The sequence below is a fragment of the Medicago truncatula genome, chromosome 6 (assembly GCF_003473485.1).
Source record: "Medicago truncatula cultivar Jemalong A17 chromosome 6, MtrunA17r5.0-ANR, whole genome shotgun sequence".
In the NCBI taxonomy this organism is placed as follows: domain Eukaryota; kingdom Viridiplantae; phylum Streptophyta; class Magnoliopsida; order Fabales; family Fabaceae; genus Medicago; species Medicago truncatula.
In genome coordinates, this window is record NC_053047.1 from 13,996,302 (window position 1) to 14,016,732 (window position 20,431).

Consider the following 20,431-nt stretch of genomic DNA (forward strand, 5'->3'; position numbering starts at 1 on the left):
CACAACAATTTCAAAGACCGCAAAAAAAAAAAAAAACATAAAAAATAAAAATAAAATAAAAACTTTCTTACTGCACATATTTTGTCTTCCTTTTGACAAAAAAGCCTAGCAGCGCAACTTGTTGCCTGTTTATCTTCTATTTATGCGTATGTAACCCTTGATATATATATATATATATATATATATATATATATATATATAAACAAAATATTACCCTGATAGTTTTATTGGAAGCCTGTTTGTTGCCAAAAATGCAATTTTACTTAGCAACATGATCTCTCTATTTAGAGTAGAAAGGACAGGATTGTGAATTTTTGCATTAGCCAAGGCAGTGTCACATGTTGTAGGTCCATCACCAGCAGTTTTAGCATCATAGTTTGATGTCATAGTATCTAACCTCAACTCACCTAATGAACTTTTGAATGATGCAACCACCCCATCATAATCAAATGTAGCACATTCCTTAATTGCTGGTGAAGGGTTTGTCTTCAATATATCCTTTATGTGAGCCTGAGCTTCTGTAGACTTCTTAATCCCAAGCTCTAGGACGAGTTGACATAGCTCAAAATCTTTTGTCGCGGTGGTGATCCGTGGTTCGGATTTCAAAAGGTTAAGGCAACAGTTTTGGTCTTCTTTCATGTCTGCACATACCTGTTCGTATAACGCGTGGCCGGATGCTTGAGCAATAAAGATCAAGGAAAGAGTGAACAACAAGGATGAAAGTTTTGAGAATTTCATTTTTCTTTTGGTTGTTTTGGAAAAAGAAGAATTCAAGAGCTCTTGGTATTATGGGAGAGATGGATTCTTCACATTTATGGTGTTCATTATATTCACATTCAAAAATAGTAATTTTGTACTAGTGGCATATTTTTTAGTATGTAATGGTTGGCTTAGGATAATGATGTTAGTTTTGCTATTTTTATATATTAACTTGTTTTAATTTTAGCATCAAATTATTGAAGGTGACAAAGCAAAGTTTGTCATTTATTAATTTTCAATTGTGAAAAATTAATGTATCCACATGAAAGCACTAATACTTGTAAGGGTCGTGCTAATTGTGAAAAAAAGTATTTCTTCCATCCCAAATTATATGATTTTTGGACATTTTAAACGTATTAGGAAACATAATTAATTTTGTATGAAAAATAGATATTATGAGTTGTTTTACAAAATTGTCTTTAATAAATATTATGAGAAAGATAAATTAAAGATTTGAAAGGATAGAAAGTAATAAATAGTTTAGGTTATAATAGAAAAATCAACATTACTATTTCACTGGTTTTGTAAAGTGATTTATAATTTGGGACAAAATTATTGTAAAATGACTTATGATTTAGGACAAAAAAAATTCTCAAAGCGACGTATAAATTATAAGTTGCGATCATTAGTGGAATCCTTCTGACGTATAAAAATTTCTCAAAGTGACGTATAATTTAATATTAATGTTCAACCTTCTAAGATATAAAATGAAACAATTTTTAATACATAATTTCTATTAAGTGGAATCCTTAACATATGTCATATTTTCCTACTTTTAAACAGTGATATTTATCACCAATATGTATCAATTTTAGTAAACTCTACCGAAACTTTAAAGTGAAGAATACACAATGCAAAATAGATATCTCAGTTTTATTATTAGACCATTTTGTGACTTGAAACAGAAAAACCGTTCAAACCGTTTGACACAAAATTAACATCACCTAATTGTATCAATAGCACTTTGAGAAAGCATAAAACAATGATGAGAATTTTTTTCAGCATCACAACTTCAAAGATGGCCAGGTCTATTGTGCCCAAGGGACATATATCTTGCACCATGCATAAGGTTGTTTCTACCATTGGATCAATAAATCTCACTATTAAATTGAATGAAATATGACGAGATTTAATGATTCAATGCTAGAAAATAAGTTTGCGCATAGTACAATACTAATTTGTTTGCGCATATTAAGCTAACAAAGATTGTATGGTAGAAGAAAAAACTAAAAAAAAAAAACCAAGGCACATAACCTGTTTTTCTTGAACAGTCGAATTTCTATATTTTCCATAAGAGCTAAGAAATAAGATTACCACAAAAGGTCAAATAAGTTTTTCTACTTAATGCCTCAATCAATTCAATTCAATTCACATTCCTATAACGGTAAAATCTGATTAAAAAGTTTTTCCTATTCAATCTTTTTGATATATATAAGTAAACCCCATATCACCTAAAGTTGATATGCTACACAAACAACAAAGAAACCGCGATCATTGACGCGCAGAAACATAGCTTCTAGTTTCAGTTACATTTGAATTGGCAAGTACATCTGGTGCAATTTCCCAGCTTCCGCTTCTTCTCCAACTTGAGTGCCTTTCTTCTGTTTGAACTGTTGGAGCTCGACGATCTGAGCCCAAAACTGAATCACCTTCAGATGCATTGTTGTAAGGTCCATTGCTCCCTCTGCTCCGAATGTCTTCATCGATTTCTTCAATATTCCGCCGCTGTGATATCTTCAATAGGTCTTCACCGATGTCAAGATCATCTTCAACCTTAGAACGAGGATCTCCACCTACATCTTGTTCAGGTTCCCGGGGGGTAACTACCCGAGGAGGTGGCCTCTGTACCTCCTCTTGAACTAAAGCCCGAAAATTGTTCCTTGAAGGCTTCACTTTTGTACAAAATACTTCCAGAAAATTATTTAAACACCCCCGATTGTAAACATTGATCCTGTTATCTGCTCTGTATCGGAAGTTTTCATAGGTGGTCTGCAAAAATAAAATTAATCACCAAGGTGATAACTTCAATCACATGATCTTTTTAAGAATCAAATTCACAGAAAACGAAGCCAGTAATATCATATAAGGTATGCAGACGTAGAACATGTCTTTACTATAAAATTTGGCCCTTCAAGACAAATCTAGGTACAAACGAATTAGGCTTACACTATCTTTGGACTTCTTCCGAAAATTTTCATCTCGCATTTCATTCAAGACAAATCTAGGCACAAACCATAAAGCATCATTTGTTTAGGTGAAAGGAAATGTATGAGGGATCAAAAATACGTTTAATATATTAAGAAAATTCTTCTGAAATTTTCATCTCTCCAACACAGCCTAATTTTTTACCACATTAAAAAACATTGAGTATTTTTATGCTCAGCCTTACATCATCATTTTGTCCATGGCCACCTCACTACTCTTTCCATCATAAGAATTGTTTTCAATAGTGGATTCAAAATTAATTTCATTTGAGACAAATTACCCGCTAGTTATGCCAGTACAATGAACAATGAGATAAACATTGTATTGGATTCAGAACAGTGAAAGAAATTGACGGACCTGGTTTGTGCCAATAAGGTACAAATGAAAGCCAGTTAGTCCACCAACAAACCACAAAGAGATGAAACAATATGCCATTAGTATGACAGATGCAGGAGATTCTTTCATTGCCTTCCACACTGTCCCATGATTCTCATCCATCAAAACCTTGATGTAAAAAGCTGAGATTGAAAACACATAGATGCATAGAAGAGTGGCCGAAGAAACAAACATAAAGAAGTAACGGTAGTTCCTCTGCAGATTAGGATAACCAAAAGTAAATAAATATTTAAATAACAAGAAAGCAAACATGTAATGAACGAAGAACATCATTATGAAAGAAACGGGTATCATAAAATCAATAATATTGTGGATATCAGCTACCATACCAGTCCAATGCATTGGCCAACCCAAGGGCAATGATGATCAAAACGTTCAACACAATTGTTGCAAATGGAGCAATGTGAGCAACGAGGAGGGCGATACAGCATGCATGTATCACAATACTTCACTCTTACAGGAAGGCCATTGACCATTACTTCCTTTGTTCGAGGGAACTGAAGGCTTGGTGTTTGTCTTCCCCCAATGTCAATAGAAACGGACGAGTCATAACGGAACTCTTCCTCAGGCGGATGTAAATTCCTAGGAATAATCCCCGGATCGCGTGCCGAAGTAAGGAAGAGAAGTATCAGCACCTATAAACAAAAATCATGGGATTAAATTGCATCCAGTTCCAGCTCTCAGAAATCAACATATTAAATGAGTTTTTCCTAAGAATGTAGGTTAAATGAAAGGAAATGATATAACCAAAACAAGCCAAAACCTTACTTTCGTAAATTAGAAAATACTTAAAAAAGAAAATGTATTAATAGATGTGACAATTTTTTTGCTGTGTCATTGAGTTGTGATTAGAATCTAACACACGATACTATTCTTCTTTTAAGATCAATACTTCCTTTTTCTGTTCGCTAATAAATCGACTAATTAGACCCATGTTCATGAATTTATAATCAAATTGTTCCCTTCATTGGATCACAAGTAAATGTTTATTAAAAGATCATTGGGATTTAAGAAAGAGTAACTTGGATTTATTCTCAGTTTGTTAAATCCTACCATTCCACTATCTATTGTGATGCTTATTATTGGAAAGATCTTCAAATTTGGTACTAATGTTTTTCTTTTACCAAAAGTTTTTCACCAAATAAAGTTTTCTTCTCGTTGAAAGTTATATTTGGAAAGAAAAAAAAAACACAATGAAACAAAATATTGAGAGGATAAATACTGCAAAAGAATTAATAAAACGAGCGGGCAAAGAAGCAATAAGCAAAAAACGGATAAATTTTATCAACACTAACACAGAACACCAAGTACTAGCCATGAATAAAGATCTAACTATTTTAAAATTCACCGATGCACATATAAGGTTAATATATATGTTAGAACATTATCACGTATGATAAAATAAATTGATAAATATATTTACATCAATTAGATTTGAACAATCAATTACTAATTATTGAGCCAGTGATTGGTAGTTGAGAATACTATTTAATTGATTGAATGTAAAATGACTGTAAATCAATTAATAAAGAGCAAAGATTGTATACATCCTAACAATTTCTCTCCTTTGTTCTCCCTTTCAACATTGTATAAGAGTGCTATTATTCTCCATGACCAAATCCATGTTTTTCTGCTGAAGAGTTTATTCCCTTATGGTCATAGTCAACAATTTATTCCCCTTACAAAACGATTAAGTACCCTGTCTTAAGTAACTTTTCCTACACGAGGCCATGTGACCAACCTTTTTAGGCAGCAATATCTATATATATGGTCACCCACCACTAACTCCTATCTGGTTTAATAATGTTTTAGTTCCAAAACTCCAAACGACTGTTTGGATGTGGAACTACAACAGCTTGTTATCTGTGAAGCTACTGTTGTTTAGACTTGTGTTCACCTTATATTTTGCTGCTTTTGACTTTTATATGAGCTATTTGGACATTCCTATGGGTTATTGAGACTGTTTGGAAGGGTTTATTTGTAACAACCCAAGACCTTAATAGTTTTAGCTTGAGAGGAAATGTAGAATATCAATCATTTAACAAATGAGTTATTAACATTTAGCTTGAGAGGGTTCATGTTTAATATTGACAACTAACCAAATTAAATGCTAACAAACATTAACATTTAAGTTAGAACATTAACATATGAGTATTAGAACATGAAATGACAGAAAGAAAAATCTTCATAAATCTTACATAAATATTGAAGATAACTGCCACCACCAAAATAGCATATCCTGCATTATATGAAGAAAAATGGTGCCGAAGATGCCTTGCTACGAATACACAAAAGATGATAACCGGAACTATGACCAGCAACAAACTGATAAGCAATGACTTAGCATCAGGCCCAAATATCAGCCTTCCTCCAAATAGGAATTTCTGCAAAAGATTATAAGAATTTTAAAATGAAATAGGACTTTTATATATGACAGATAATTGGTCATTAAAAAATAACACATCTTATATTAGCTAGAAGAAAGAACCACGTCGTTAGAGGAAGATAACATGAGAAATAAGTTTTTGTTGAAGTCATAGAGAAAGAAAAGAGAGAATAGAGATTCACAATAAGAGACTATTAGATTGATATAGTTTATCACTACATGTCAGAGAATATTAACTAGATGATTCTGTTTACATAAATAATTAGGTCATGTGATAACAAAGCATTACAAGTTCAAGCCCAGACCAATAAAATAATAGATTTACTGACCTTAATAAAATATGGTAACAAACAAGCAAATAATAAATAAAATTTATTAACAATGCGAATATTGCTTGCATAATTAGATAAATAACTCACTCCACAATATATTCTGAAGATCTTTTAACAAACTTAAAAAGCACAGTAGATATCCCAATATATCTGTCGATATTCTGACACTTTTAAACAAAAGTAAAAAATTATTAATATTTCCATTTAACATTACATTACTACGAGAGAATTTAGGTTCGTGTATTTGTGAACATTACTACTATGGGACAGTGTGGAGTGCAACAAGTGGTTGATAAGGAACCCTCTTAAACAAAACAGGAACAACAAAATGAGCTGAACTGGCTTATAAATTTAGTATACCGCTCAGTCTCTTAACATAAGTAATAGAAGATGCTTTGAAGCAATCATGACCAAGTCCCACCGAGAAACTTTGAACAAAATACTCTCCAATGAGAATTGCAAAGGGAGAGAGAAATACATCCTTGAAAATATGGAGATTTTTCTCCAACCAAATCCACTGGAAACCTACACGGAATGCACACTACGGCAGGCATGAGATGCTGAGTGAAGCATTTGAGTCTGCACTGTGCAGCATATCATTTGTATTAGTCCTATTCAGCACCACAGTGCAATCAAAAGATTTCAGATTTGAGGGAGTCTTCTCCATTTTAAATAAAATGGAATGAGGTGATTATTGTGAAGGGATGCCCTCCATGGCAGTGCCAATAGCCACAATGACGTGTTTATATTGCAGATTTTTAGCCTTCCGCCATCAACAACAGTTTTTATACCTAGTTTAAGATGTTTTTCTAAGGCAGATTTTAGTCAGATCTAATGGGGGATTACTTGGTGTGATCCAATATGATATGTGGTGCTGATTTTAACAGCATGTCTTATCAATGAGAAGGTGAAGAAATCTAGGAATATAATATCCATCAGGGTTTGACAAAATCATTCAAGAGGTTGATTACCAAAATATATTGCTAAACTTGTCAATTTTCGCTAAAAATATCAACCTAATTCAGAGGATCACTTACCTACTGGTGGTCATTTCGAAAGGGGCAAACTAACTAAAATGTTGACACTTGGTTAAGAAAAAGTTAAACATTTGTCAAAACCATATCATGAAACATAAATATTAGTACCTATCATGAGTCATGACATTTATTATCTTCTGAATTAACTAAGGCAAAACAAGACTAACGTATTGCTTCACAAGTTTTTTGCCTAGAATGACGACAATAGAAAACCAGCTTGGGGAAGACGAATAATCTACCAGAGATAGTATCAATTCAAATAACCACACTGATTACGATTCCAACCAACTATTGCAAAGAACCACTCTCAAGACTCAATCAGTTTATAGGCAAAGTCAGTATACCACACAACAGACAAGACAATGGTTACAGATGATGGTTTAATTGAAAGTGTTCATTGCAATTGTTCTATTCCAAGTGCATAATTTCGCTTCACCAAATCAGCATACACACACAGATCACGCACATAGACACACACTCAATCCCTATATTCTGAAATTAAACTCTAAGTTAAAGTTTTCCCCCGTCGCTCCAACTTTGAACTTCAGGCAACAAGAACAGCATTAGAAATCAAAACCCATCATTACTAAATATAAAGTATAAACACAGAAAAAGGGACAGATTACACATCTAAATTTCTCATTTCCCTGTAAGAACAGAAACTCACCATAATTAGCCTAGAGCTTCAACCTAACTAGACAACAATAACAGATTGCTTCGCACGATAATCCCACACTAGAGCACATAAACACACGAACACAGCATTCAAAGTTTCATAATTCTGAAAGCACGTAATCTCACTCCACCAACTCAACACAGCATTCTCTACTAAAAAAGACAACTAAATTACGGAGTAGAAAAACAACTGCAGACAAGACAAATTACCGATTGAGTAGATGGTATAATGTCAAATCGTCGCATTATATTCTTCTGTCAACTGACTCGTCCAGTGAATCAAAATAAAAGACGCACTAACAGTGATAGAGAAGACAGGCAAAACTGATCTTTTAAAGTAGCACATTTTCCAAAAAGCAAGTATTCTAACTTGCCAACTCAGTACATCAATTTCCTCACACAAAAAAGACAAAAGTACATAGTTTTTAGAAAAACCAACTGAATCAAGACCATTAACTTCTTTTTCAACTGACTCATGGAATCCAATGAACAACAATCAAGGCTCTATCAGTTTTTTGAAAAAGTCAAGCTTCCTAACAGAGACAACAACAATTAGAAATGATAGATTAAATGAAACTTCTCATTCAAAATTGCACAGTTTCCAAAGGAAATAGCCTCCGTCATCTCATCAATCCTACCCTATACAAAGACAAAACTACATAGTCACTGAAACAAAAAAAGTCAAGCTTCCTCTCACAAACAAACAAAAAGAACAGTTACAAAAGATAGAAGAAAAACCTTCTCATCTATTCAATCTCACTCCACCAACTCTACACAAAAACAAACTAAACCCAGTTACTAATTTTGAAATTACACTCCTAAGTTAAACTATTACCTCACATCACTCTCACTTTCAAACAACAAAACATCATTAGAAGTTCAAAACTTATGTACCACCGACACATGAGGTTACATTCAACCAATTGAATTTTCTCAATAGCAAATGTTCAGATGTGCTCTAAATACCTGGAACATGTTAAAGGACTTAATAATGCCTCACAAGTTGTGCACACAATTTTTTAATTTTCAATGCAAATTTTTTTATTTCAGATTGCTTAACACGCGCCCTTACGGTACGAGTTAGAAACACCCTTTCTAAAATTATCTCTTGTGCATCTGTGTCTTGCCCGATGCCCCATTTCAAAACTTAACTATTAAAACCCAATTAAAAACATATCCATAACTAGCTAAACAAAATCTAAAACATATCCATAACCAAATATCAAGCATTAAAAGCTAAATCCAAAAGAACAGGTAAAGAAATTAAAACAAAACACAGTTGCTAAAATTTCAAAACTAAACTGCCAAGTTAAACTATGTCATGAGATAACTCTCAATTTCAACTTTCAAGCAACAACAAAAACAGCATTACAAATTCAAAACCTATGTAGCACTAACACTTTAAATTGAAAATGTGTATGGAACCCAACACATGTGGTCACATTCAATTGATCTTATTTTCTCAAAATATTACTGGTGTTTACTTGTATATGTTAGTGTTGTATCTGGTGTGTGTGTCTTGTGCTCATACTTCAAATTCAAAACACAGCTATTAAAACCCAATTAAAAACAAAAGATATTAACCAAGTCACAATTACCCAACTAACAACAAAATCTAAAACATGTCCATAACCAAATATATCAACATTATCACTGCAGTCTACGCGCTTGTGTCATTTCTGGTGTCTGTGTCAGCAGCTCCAACTTCAAAAGACACAGCTATAAAAAGCCCTTTGTTCCTTATATGTTAGTGTTTGTGTCCGCGTGTCTGTGCCTGGTATGTTAGTGTCGTATCCTATGGTGTCTGTATGGGTTGCTCGCTATGAAGAACGGACAAACACTCGAACACCAAACACACAGATACTGTCACGTCAACAGCGATAATAATTCGAGAAAATTACACAATTCAATATAATCACATGTGTAGGTGTCATCTCCGGCACCGGACACGCCTTTGATCAAAAGTGTTGGTGCTATAGAGATTACTCAAAGTTCAAAACACAACTACTAACCCCATTATTAAATCCATAATACATCAAGCAAATCACACTTTCTCAAACCAACATAACAAAATCTAAAACATATCCATCACCAAATATCAAACATTCATAACAAAAACAGCATTAGAAATGCAAAGCCTATGTAGCAGCACAGATACTTCAAATTGAAGGCTTGTCCAAAATCCCCAGCACATGTGGTCACATTCATTTGATTTTATTTTCTCAAATTATTACCGGTGTTTAGTTGTATATGTTAGCGTCGTATTCAGTGCTTATGTGGGTTGCTCGCTATGAACCATACACACCAACACGAATACCGACACGTCAACACCAATATTAATTTGAGCAAATGATACAATTCAATATAATCACATGTGTCAACGTCATGTCAGTGTCAGACAATGACACAGACACCGGACACGCCTTTCATTAGAAGTGTCCGGTGCTACAGGGTTGCTCATAGTTCAAAACACAACTACTAACCCAATTATTAAAAACATAATACATCAAACTGATCTCACTTTACCAAACTAACAAAAAAAACTATCTAAATCATATCAATTACCAAATATCAAACATAAATAATAAAAGTGAAGAACATCACATACATTACTTCATTTCCATGTTTGATGAAGGTGACTAGCTGCCATTCAGAAGCTTTAATTCAAACAAAACTACTTCTCACTATGAATCACGAACACAACACAACACGGACACCAGACACAACGCGTATGACACCAATCATAATTTGAAAAAAAATGACACAATTCAATGTAATTACATATGTCAGTGTCAATGTCACGTCAGACAATGTCAAGTCTCGGACACCGGACGCACCTTTGATCAGAAGCGTCCGTGCATAGTTCAAAACACAACTACCAACCCTATTATTGAAAACATAATCTACCAACCAAATCACACTTAACAAAACTAACAAAACAAAATCTAAATCATATCCATTACCAAATATCAAACATTAACAACTAAAATTCAAAAAATAAAATTAAAAATTAAAAAAATTGAAATTGAAAGTGAAGAACATTACATACATTACTTCCTTTCCATGCTTCATAAACGCGTTTAGCTGCCATTCAGAAGCTTTAATTCAAACAAAACTCTTTCTTCACAACAACATGCAACTTCTTCTTCTCATTTCACAAACGCGCTTTTTCACACAAACGCGCTTTTTTTCCTCAAACAGTGTAAATAATCACACGAAACTGAAAAAACACTTCGATTCAACGATTTCAACGAAAAAATTAAGATTTGGGTTTTTCCGCTGAAAATGTGAATTTCAGAGAGAGAGAGAGAGAGAGAGAGAAATTGGGTGTGATTTATATGAATGCGATTTTGGGTTTGAAAATTGAATTGAAGAAAATTTAGGTAAATAAATAAGAAAAATTAAAAGGAAAGTGAAAGAGAAAAAAGAAAAGATTGATAAATTTGAAGATTTATTAATGTCTTAATGAAAACCTGAACCTTTTTTATTTTTCTTTTTTGGAGTCAAATTGTGAAGATAGCGTGTAATAATTGTCACTATCACATTAATATTGTTTGACAAAATGCTAGAAACACATCTTTTAACGCATACTTTCGATATCATCTTTTTTATTGATTAAAATTTATATGGAATTCTCTAAATATATATTCATGTCAAATTTTAATTGATCAAAGAGAGTGTGTTGAAAAATATGTGTTAAAATATGTATTGTTAGACTTCCTTATGTTGTTTTTTCTGTCTCAGAAAAATTTATCATTTTGGGATATTAATACAATATTTATTATTCTTTTAATAATAATACATTCTCTTTTTAACCATATATATATATATATATATATATATTCTCTTTTTGTATTTTTTTAATTGTTACTTTCAAAGTTTAATGTAAAATTAATGTTATTTTATCAATATTATTCTTAGTTATTTATTGCGGAGAAAGAAATTTATGAAATGAGATATTAAATGTAAAAGGTTATTATAGTAAAAATATAAATTATTATATCAAAAGTAGTAACATTTATCGATTGTCTTATTTGTATAAAATGCTAAAAAGTAACAGTTAAAAAGGTACGGATGTAATATGATATAGCACATTTAATGCTATAAAAAAAAAAAAATGCCCCTCACATTAAAAGTTGTATATCAAATTTATTAGTTTCTTTTTTTTTTTTAAGAAAAATTTATTTGTTTCTTGGAAAACATTAATCTCACGTTAAATTGGGGTATCAAAAGAATTAATAAATCCATTTTTTTAAGGGGAGGAATGTATTTTGTACTCATTTCGTTTCAAAATTAATGTCGTTTAATTGTTTTAGATTTTTACACACATATTAAGAAATGTAAGGAATAAAAGAAAGAGAATTGTTATTTTACCAAATTATCTTTATTAACTATTGAGTAATTTGAAGATTTATTTGACCTCAATAAATACTTGAACCCATTTTTCTAATGAAACCTGAAAAAATGATGTTTAATATTATTACTGTCACATTTGGTTTTTTTTTTTTTTCTATCTCTTATGAATAATAAAATCTAATAATTGTCTCGGTGAGTTTAAATCAGTTGGTGGGACATATGTAGGAATTGGGGTTTAAACCCCGGACAAAAATGGAGAATAATTAATTGATTTATTGATTTTTGGAATAATTAATGAGAAAAGAAAATATTGAATGAAGAAAGAAAGTTTGTGTTATTTATTTATTATTATGTATTTAAATGAATGAAAATATGTCCATAAATAAAATGGAAGAAGACATATGTCCACAATAGAATTAGAATTCTCTCCAAAAAGCTTGAGGATTGGCTAACATAGATTGGTCCATGTCTTTCCCCAAAGCCGTGTGGAGGTACTTTGTAGACTTTATTCAGATCATAATCCCCTCCTACTCCGCTTTGGTAGTCTTCCCTTAGCAAGAGGTCCTCGTCCTTTCCGCTTTGAAGCTGCTTGGATTAACCACAAGGATTATAAGAACTTGGTAAGAAATTTTTGGAACTCTTCCCACCATAATACAATTGATGCTTTAAATAATGTCAAAGAAAACTCATCACTTTTAACCATGAAATCTTTGACAATATTTTTAAAAGAAAGAAACATGTGGAGAGCAGGCTTAAAGGTATCCAAACTATCTGGAGAGAGTGGACTCTCTTAGACACACTCTCTTAGAAAAAGAGCTTCAACAAGAATATAGTCATATCCTTTTTCAAGAAGAGATGTTTTTGTACCAAAAGTCTAGAGAAAAGTGGGTAAAGTTTGGTGACAAGAACAGTTCTTTCTTCCACACCCGAACCATCATTCGGAGAAAGAAAAATAAAATCCACAGCTCCCAAATGGAATTTGGACCACAGATAGTGATATCCTCCAAGATGAAGCCCATAAATACTTCAAGAATTTCTTTTCCAACAACCAACCCCACCATAGCCGTAACTTCAACATTGTTGCTCACCCTCTCATTGACAACCTTGGCTCTAACTCTCTCACTAAACCTGTCACTATGAATGAAGTCCTAGTCGCACTTAACACCATGAAACCTTACAAAGCTCCCAGTCCAGATGGCTTCCAATGCATATTTTTTAAACAATATTGGCACATTATTGGGGATGATATTTCTCATATGGTGCAGTCAGCCTTCCAAAAAGGTACCTTTGATCCTAGTATTTCAAATACTCTCATTTCCCTCATACCCAAAATTGATCCTCCAAACACCTACAAAGACGTTAGACCTATCAGCCTGTGTAACATTGTATACAAGCTTATCACCAAAGTCTTGGTTCACCGTCTCATACCCATTCTTAATGTTATTATTGGCCCCTATCAAAGTATTTTTCAACCTGATAAGGGCACCACTGACAATTCAATTGTTTTGCAGGAAATTGTACATTTCATGAGAAGATAAAAAAAAAAAAAAAAAAAAAAAAGTTATGTGGCTTTCAAGTTAGACCTTGAAAAAGCTTTTGATAATGTCAACTGAGATTTTCTCCATGATTTTGGATTCCCAAACATCACATCAATCTTATTATATGCACTATTTTTCATCTTCTACTTTCTCTATTTTATGGAATGGTAACAAGTTTCCGCAATTCAAGCCTACTCATGATCTCCGTCAAGGTGATCCTCTTTCACCTTATCTCTTCATCTTGTGTATGGAAAAACTTTCAGCTGCCATCAACAATGCAGTAAATCAAAGGAAGGGGGAACCTATCAGAATCAATAACACAGGGCCGCACCTATCTCATCTCCTCTTTACAGATGACGTCCTTCTTTTCATCAAAGCCGAAAGCTCCCAATTCAAGGTTGTATCTGAGATTTTTGATGAATTCAGCAAAGCTTCCGGATTGGAAATAAATCTATCAAAATCTATAGCTTTCTTCTCTTCAGTTACTTCGCTAGCTAAAATTCACAAGCTCACCGCAATTTCAGGAATCCGCAGCACTACCTCTCTTTATAAATACCTCATTATAAATACCTCAGCTTCCCTATTCTTAAGGGGCGGCCAAAGAGAAGTGATTTCTTATTCATTATTGAGAAAATGTTGAATAGGTTGGCATCTTGGAAAGGGAAAATTTTCAACAAAGCAAAGAGACTGACTCTTGCTTCTTCAGTCTTATCTTCTGTTCCAACTTACTATATGCAGCCTAATTGGCTCCCTCAAAATATTTGCGACAATATTGATCAAACAACTCGCAACTTTATTTGGAAAGGGAATAATAATAAAGGTGTTCATCTTATAAATTGGAAAAAAGTTGCTAGCCCTACACTTTCAGGGGGGCTTGGCATTATAGCAGCTAGAGAAGCAAACACTTGCCTTCTAGGGAAGCTAGTTTGGAACATGGTGCAAAACACGGACAACGTATGGTTGAATCTCCTTTCAAGCAATTATTCTAATGGTTCTAAATTCGTCTTTGAAGCTTCATCCCATCGCAATAGCTCACCCACTTGGTCCTCTATAATCCGTGCTAAAAATGTCCTAAAAACCGGTTATATTTGGAGAGCAGGTTCAAGTAACTCTTCTTTTTGGTATACCAATTGGAGCCCTCTTGGTGTTCTTGGCACTCAGATACCATTTGTGGACATTCATGATATTCAACTCACTGTTCATGATGTTATCACAAATGATGGTCAGCACTATCAATCTCTTTACACCATCTTTCCCACAGATATAGCAGAAACCATTAACAACACCTGGTTAAACTTCAACCCATCACTTATGGATGCTTATATTTGGCCTCATCACAAAAATGGAATTTACTCTATTAAAAGCGGATATTGTTTGTTAATATCTCACCACGATCCTGATATTCAAGTTATTGATTCATGGAGCTGTATTTGGAGATTAAAAGTCCCTGAAAAATTCAAATTTTTGATTTGGTTGGCCTGTCATAATGATGTCCCCACTTTAGCATTGCTTCATCACTGAAACATGGTAAACTCAGCAACTTGTTTTAGATGTGGTGTTCATGAAGATTCTTTATTTCCCTGCATGAGGGATTGTAATTTTTCTACTGCTATTTGGAATAAAATCGGATTCTCTTCTCAGCCTTTCTACTGCATGAGGGATTGTACGTGGGTGGGTTTGGGCTGGGTTTGCCAAACCCAAGACCCGAACCACATAGAGTACTCTGGTTTGGGTGAAGAAAAATGTCCATCCATTATATTAATGGATGGGTTTGGGCAAACCCACTAGTTTCCAGTTTGGTTTGCCTGGCAGAAGAAACACTTAGTAGAGGGATAGATAAACTGGTGGAAAATGGTAAGGTGAAGCTTATCACAGGTTGAAGATGAAGGTGAGAATAACACAAGAAGGGGGGTTGAATCGTGTTAGCTTTTTCTTAGTTTTCTCCTAAGCTGAAAACACTGATCAGAAGCAAATAGAGTTCTGCTTCTGAAGTGATTTCCAGAACTAAGTAGCAGCAGATAAAACAGAGAGAGAGAAAAAGAAGAAAGACACAAAGCAATTATACAGGTTCCTTCCACAAACCGGAAGTAGTTCTGTCCCCCTTGCACTTCCAAGGAGAGTTCACTAAAATGTAATATCTGATTACAACTGCTCACTGCTAAAACTAGCACGAGACTTCAAATGCTCAAGCACAACTGCAAGAGACTTCCTATGCTCCTGAACACAATCAAGAGACTTCTAATGCTCAAGTACAACTCCAAGAGACTTCTAAATTCAAACATAATTACAAAGAAAAATGTTTGAGGTTGAACACTTGATATACAATCAGTGGTGTTCACAATACAAATCAGATACCGACTCTTAAGACTCTAAAATTTCTAAGATATGAAAGCTGTTAAGAAATTCTAAATGAATTTTTGATGAAGAACAATTTTGACAGAGTTTTGGCGCTTTCAAATTGTTGTTGAGTCTCTCACAATATTCTCTAAGTCTTCACTCCTTTATATAGAGGTGTAGAAAAGAGACGTTGTGAATTGCCAGCAAATCTAAATAGAGTCGTATGAAACTTTGATCAATCACCAAGGATCTTTTGTCTAATATGGTTATTGTCCTATGAAGGATCAAATTTAAATCCATTCCCAGTATGTAGGAGCATTGTTGCAGGCAAAGCTGTTATCCTTGTCTTGTAGCAGAGACACAAACTGAGTAGTGGAGATAGTGGTTATACACTTCTTACAATTGTATTTTGTCAACGTTCTTCAAAGAATAAGCATCCAATGCCTTCAATTCATTTCAAAATAGTGGTTGCTTCACTCTTCCAGTCTTCTGCAATGCTTAGACAAGATTAAATCCATTGAACAACCTTTGAAGCTTTAAGTCTTGCATCTCCTGATGAACTATAGCTTCTTGTGATCTTCGGCTTTTGATGAGATGCTTCTGATGAACTTGCTTCTGATGACGTCATCACTTCAGGAGCACTTCTCTTCAAACGGTTTAAGCTTCCTTTTTGTTGATTCCTTTTCTCTCTTTTGTTCTTCCAGAACCTAATAATGATTCCAAATTTTTGTCTATGGTCCTGTACACTTGAACAAATATTAGCATATCCAATTGACAATTTTAATACCTTGTTATCATCAAAACTCTCAAAGGGTAATGTTAAAAACATTTTGTTCCAACAATCTCCTCCTTTTTTATGATGACAAACATTGGTATTTAAAATGTGCAATTATTGTTAATCTAATTAACAAGTTGACTGTAAGGGTATGAGGTTTGTAAGCTCCCCGTGAGTCTAATAGTACTTTAAGGTGAGGTTTGTAAGCTCCCCCTGAGTTCTATCCATGTTAATTAAATTCATCATTAAAAACGAAATAACACTAAGAATAATCTCACATTAAAAGACTAAGAGATAAGAAGAAGGTCCTATTAATTTAACTTGTTTAGAATTAAATTAATGGGGCTCAGAGCCTATAAATACTATACATCTACTCCCCTTTTTGTCATCAACAAAAAATATAAAAACTAAAGACAAAAAGAAATAGATGAGAAAAACATAGTGAGAAATTCTGTAAACACAAGTCATATGTCAGAGCATCAAAAGTATTTCAGAAGCATAAACATTGTTTAGAAGCACATAAACATTGGTCAGAAGCAGTAATTCAGAAGAACAAAAATATAAGCAGAAACATGTAAAGATACAAATGACAGAATTAAAACAAGGTAAGGGTGTGCAACTAAGGTTGAGCTTGTTTTTGGAACATCTCCATCATCTGTTTCATCATCCTGTTTGTCTCTTCTGCTTGTTGCTTCATTTCTTGCTTGAAAGCTTCATTGCTTTTAAGCAAATTTTCCTCTCTAACTCTGGCTTCTTCCAACTTTTCTTCTATGGATGACTTGTATTCAAGCAGCAGTAGCTTCTGTTCAAGAACTTCTTTTCTGAGCTGCTTGTTTTCCTTTTCCAACTCAGCATTCTTTTGCAGCAGGGCTAGTTCTGTAGAAACTGGACTGACATTTATCTTTGACAACCAGTTAAAATTCATCTCTCTTGGGTGTACACCTGTTGGAATGAAATCAGTAGCATTCCTTTCTCTTAGGCATAAAGGTGTTTGCACCCAAGTTCTCAGAACTTTTACTTCTTGTAAGTTGTTATTAACCTTTTTTAGCCAATCTTGAAGTTTCCTTAGAGCAGTGTCTTGAGCATCAATACAAGTTCTCTGAAGCTCACTCAAGACAAAGTCTACTCTATCTTCCAGTCTTTTCCATTGCTTCTCATAGCTGTCTTTGTGCACCAGATTAGTCCTTGCTTGTATCAGGTTGTTCAGCTTCTGAAATAAGTTCTCACACACATCTGCTAAAATTATAGAATCTAAAAACAGTGTGGGTGGAGAAGGGACATCTGTGGATCTGGCAGGAGCACAAACTTGAATAGCTTGGCTAGAAGATGAGGGTTGGCCATTTGTGGAGTTATTGGTTGGAATATTGGTCTCAGAAGGTGTTTCAGCAACAGAAGTTATCTTAATATATAATCCTAAGGTACACAATGCATACCCAAACCAAACCTATGTATATATAGGGAAAAATGCTCATTAAATTTGAATTTGAAATTCAAATCTCACAACTAATTGTCTGCCACATTAATTATCACCTATTTCCTAGCATCTCCACATTCACACGCCTCTCTCTCTCTCTCTCTCTCTCTCTCTCTCTCTCTCTTATGGATCCTTTTCTCAATTTCTGCCATTCATTCTTCTTTCATTTCTGTCACCTTCTTTCATTTTTCTTCCAAAATCATCAACTCCATGTCCACTCTAATTCCTATCTACAACACAAACCTCATATCTATACCAGACAAAGAAGAAGAAGATTTTTAGCAAAACAATGAGCGATAACTATTCTCCAAAACTCAAATTGCTATATCGAAGTCATTCCGCCGAGTTGAATCTTCGAGAACGTGTTCAACAATGCAAATATTGGGTGAGTCTTTTTTATCGTTTCCCTTTTTGATTGGAGATATTTGTTGGTTTTGTGAGAAGAACATGGTGCACCAGTATGAAGTGGAACTTGATGCTGAGGTTTTGGACATACTTGATACTGCTTCTAGATAGAAACATGTTTTTTTAATGATCGATTAGTGGTTTTTTTTAATGTTTTGATTAATTAATGTTTGAATTTGGTTAAGTTAACGTTTTTTGTAAGATGTTTGTTGAGGTTTGACTTAAGTCGAATTGTGTATAGGTGACTGTGGTGGCTAAGGTATATTGGGGTGATGCAAGAGAGAAGATTGTTGATTATGTTGGAGATTTGAAGCTTGATGCTTTGGTTATGGGTACCAGAGGTTTGGGTGCCATACAAAGGTACTACTACGTTGGTTTGTTTTCCTTTTTGTTTGTGTATTTACATCGAATTTCGCAGTTGATGATTCCTGTGCGATTCCTCTCTTCTCCCTTCGACTTGTGTTAACGAGTCATTCTTCTGCTTATACTCCTTTCAGTTTCGAATAGAGCAGCTACGTACCGTATTGAATAGTTTTAATCGAACGATTAGACTATATTTAGAGGTGTATATCTCGAGTGATTGTATATTGTGCAGTGTATAATCGTAACAGTGATTTGGGCTGTTTTATCCTGGAGACGGCGTGGTTGTTAGTCTACCTTGCACAACTTGGGTAGTGCCGCGAAACGTCTTAAAGAGAGCAACCTAGTCGTGACTCAACCCGGTAATTCCTTTGACAGTACTTCTGATTTTTTAAATTCAAAACTAACATGAAGATATTCACCAAAATAAATTCTAAAGAAATCACGGGAAGAATACAATTCCCAGGGTAATTTTCGTCGAAACATAGAATTATTGCTTCATGTAAAATCCTGAATGTTTTGATTTTTTTGGGAAACCAATAGTTGATTTGGAATTTTCTACCAATTGTGGAACTTGTGTGTTTGTTTGCTGTGTTGATGTTGACCTTGAAGATGAATGCTGGAAAATTTCTGAGTCTTGTGGGGTTGAAAGCCCTTCTTCTCATGTTCTCATTGTGATTATAAGTTTGTTGTCTTCTATGTGGTTGTAATGGAAAACTGCAAATTATTCAAAAATTATAATAAGTTCATGTAATTAAATAGAACGCTCCTTTGCTGAAAAACAATATTTGGAGGAACGATATTACTATAAAAAATCGAGATCTCATTATCATGGTGTGTTCCTTTTTCATCCTTGAGAATGCCAGTTTCATTGTTTATTTATTTACCAACTGAAAACATGTTATGAAATCCTGAATTTGTAGGAATCTTTTTCAGTGTTATATCAATCAAATACTTTTAAATTCTCTAAAATTTAAAGCAATTGAAACAAACATCTATATATATTCATCTCATTAGTTTATCATCCAATCATGTCCTAAAAATATTGTTATTAAATCAAGAATGTGATTGACTTACATTAGCCCTAGTGGAGTGATGAGATCCGTAAAACACAGGTACTTAATTGAATTCATGAGGATTATTGTAAGTTTGATAAGGAGCATCATAGGCTCTAGAATCTGTTCTCCGAAGCCCTGGCTAAGGCGTAAAATTGTTCATGTTTCGGCTCATCGTTTCACCTTCCTCCTCAATTGACCATGCATGCATATATTCTTTTCTTATTTAGAGGGTGTAAATATTGCTTCACTTCTATTCTGATTCAAAGCCTGCTGCTTACTCCATGTTGAAACAAAATAAATCAAGAAAGAATCATGTTCTTCAAGTGTGAATGGATGCT

General features: G+C 33.8%; 2 protein-coding genes across 3 annotated transcripts; both read right to left on the reverse strand.

The window, feature by feature from the left end:
* Window positions 1-820, reverse strand: LOC25496179 (uncharacterized). The gene has a single exon (XM_039826761.1). The coding sequence runs from the start codon at window positions 736-738 to the stop codon at window positions 211-213; it is 528 nt and encodes a 175-aa protein (XP_039682695.1). The 5' UTR covers window positions 739-820; the 3' UTR covers window positions 1-210.
* A 1,244-nt stretch (window positions 821-2,064) lies between these two features.
* On the reverse strand, window positions 2,065-11,221 carry LOC25496180 (protein S-acyltransferase 8). 2 transcript variants are annotated; one of them, XM_024786252.2, is made up of 5 exons: window positions 10,840-11,221; window positions 5,559-5,744; window positions 3,690-3,995; window positions 3,322-3,555; window positions 2,065-2,748 (listed from the first exon to the last, which is right to left on the reverse strand). In XM_024786252.2, exons 1-5 carry the CDS (start codon window positions 10,879-10,881, stop codon window positions 2,251-2,253), a joined length of 1,266 nt encoding a protein of 421 aa, XP_024642020.1. In that variant the 5' UTR covers window positions 10,882-11,221; the 3' UTR covers window positions 2,065-2,250. The 2 variants fall into 2 exon arrangements, with proteins under 2 accessions (XP_024642020.1, XP_013451907.1); XM_013596453.3 differs by lacking the exon at window positions 10,840-11,221 and adding an exon at window positions 8,001-8,119.
* Between the last annotated feature and the right edge of the window lie 9,210 nt (window positions 11,222-20,431).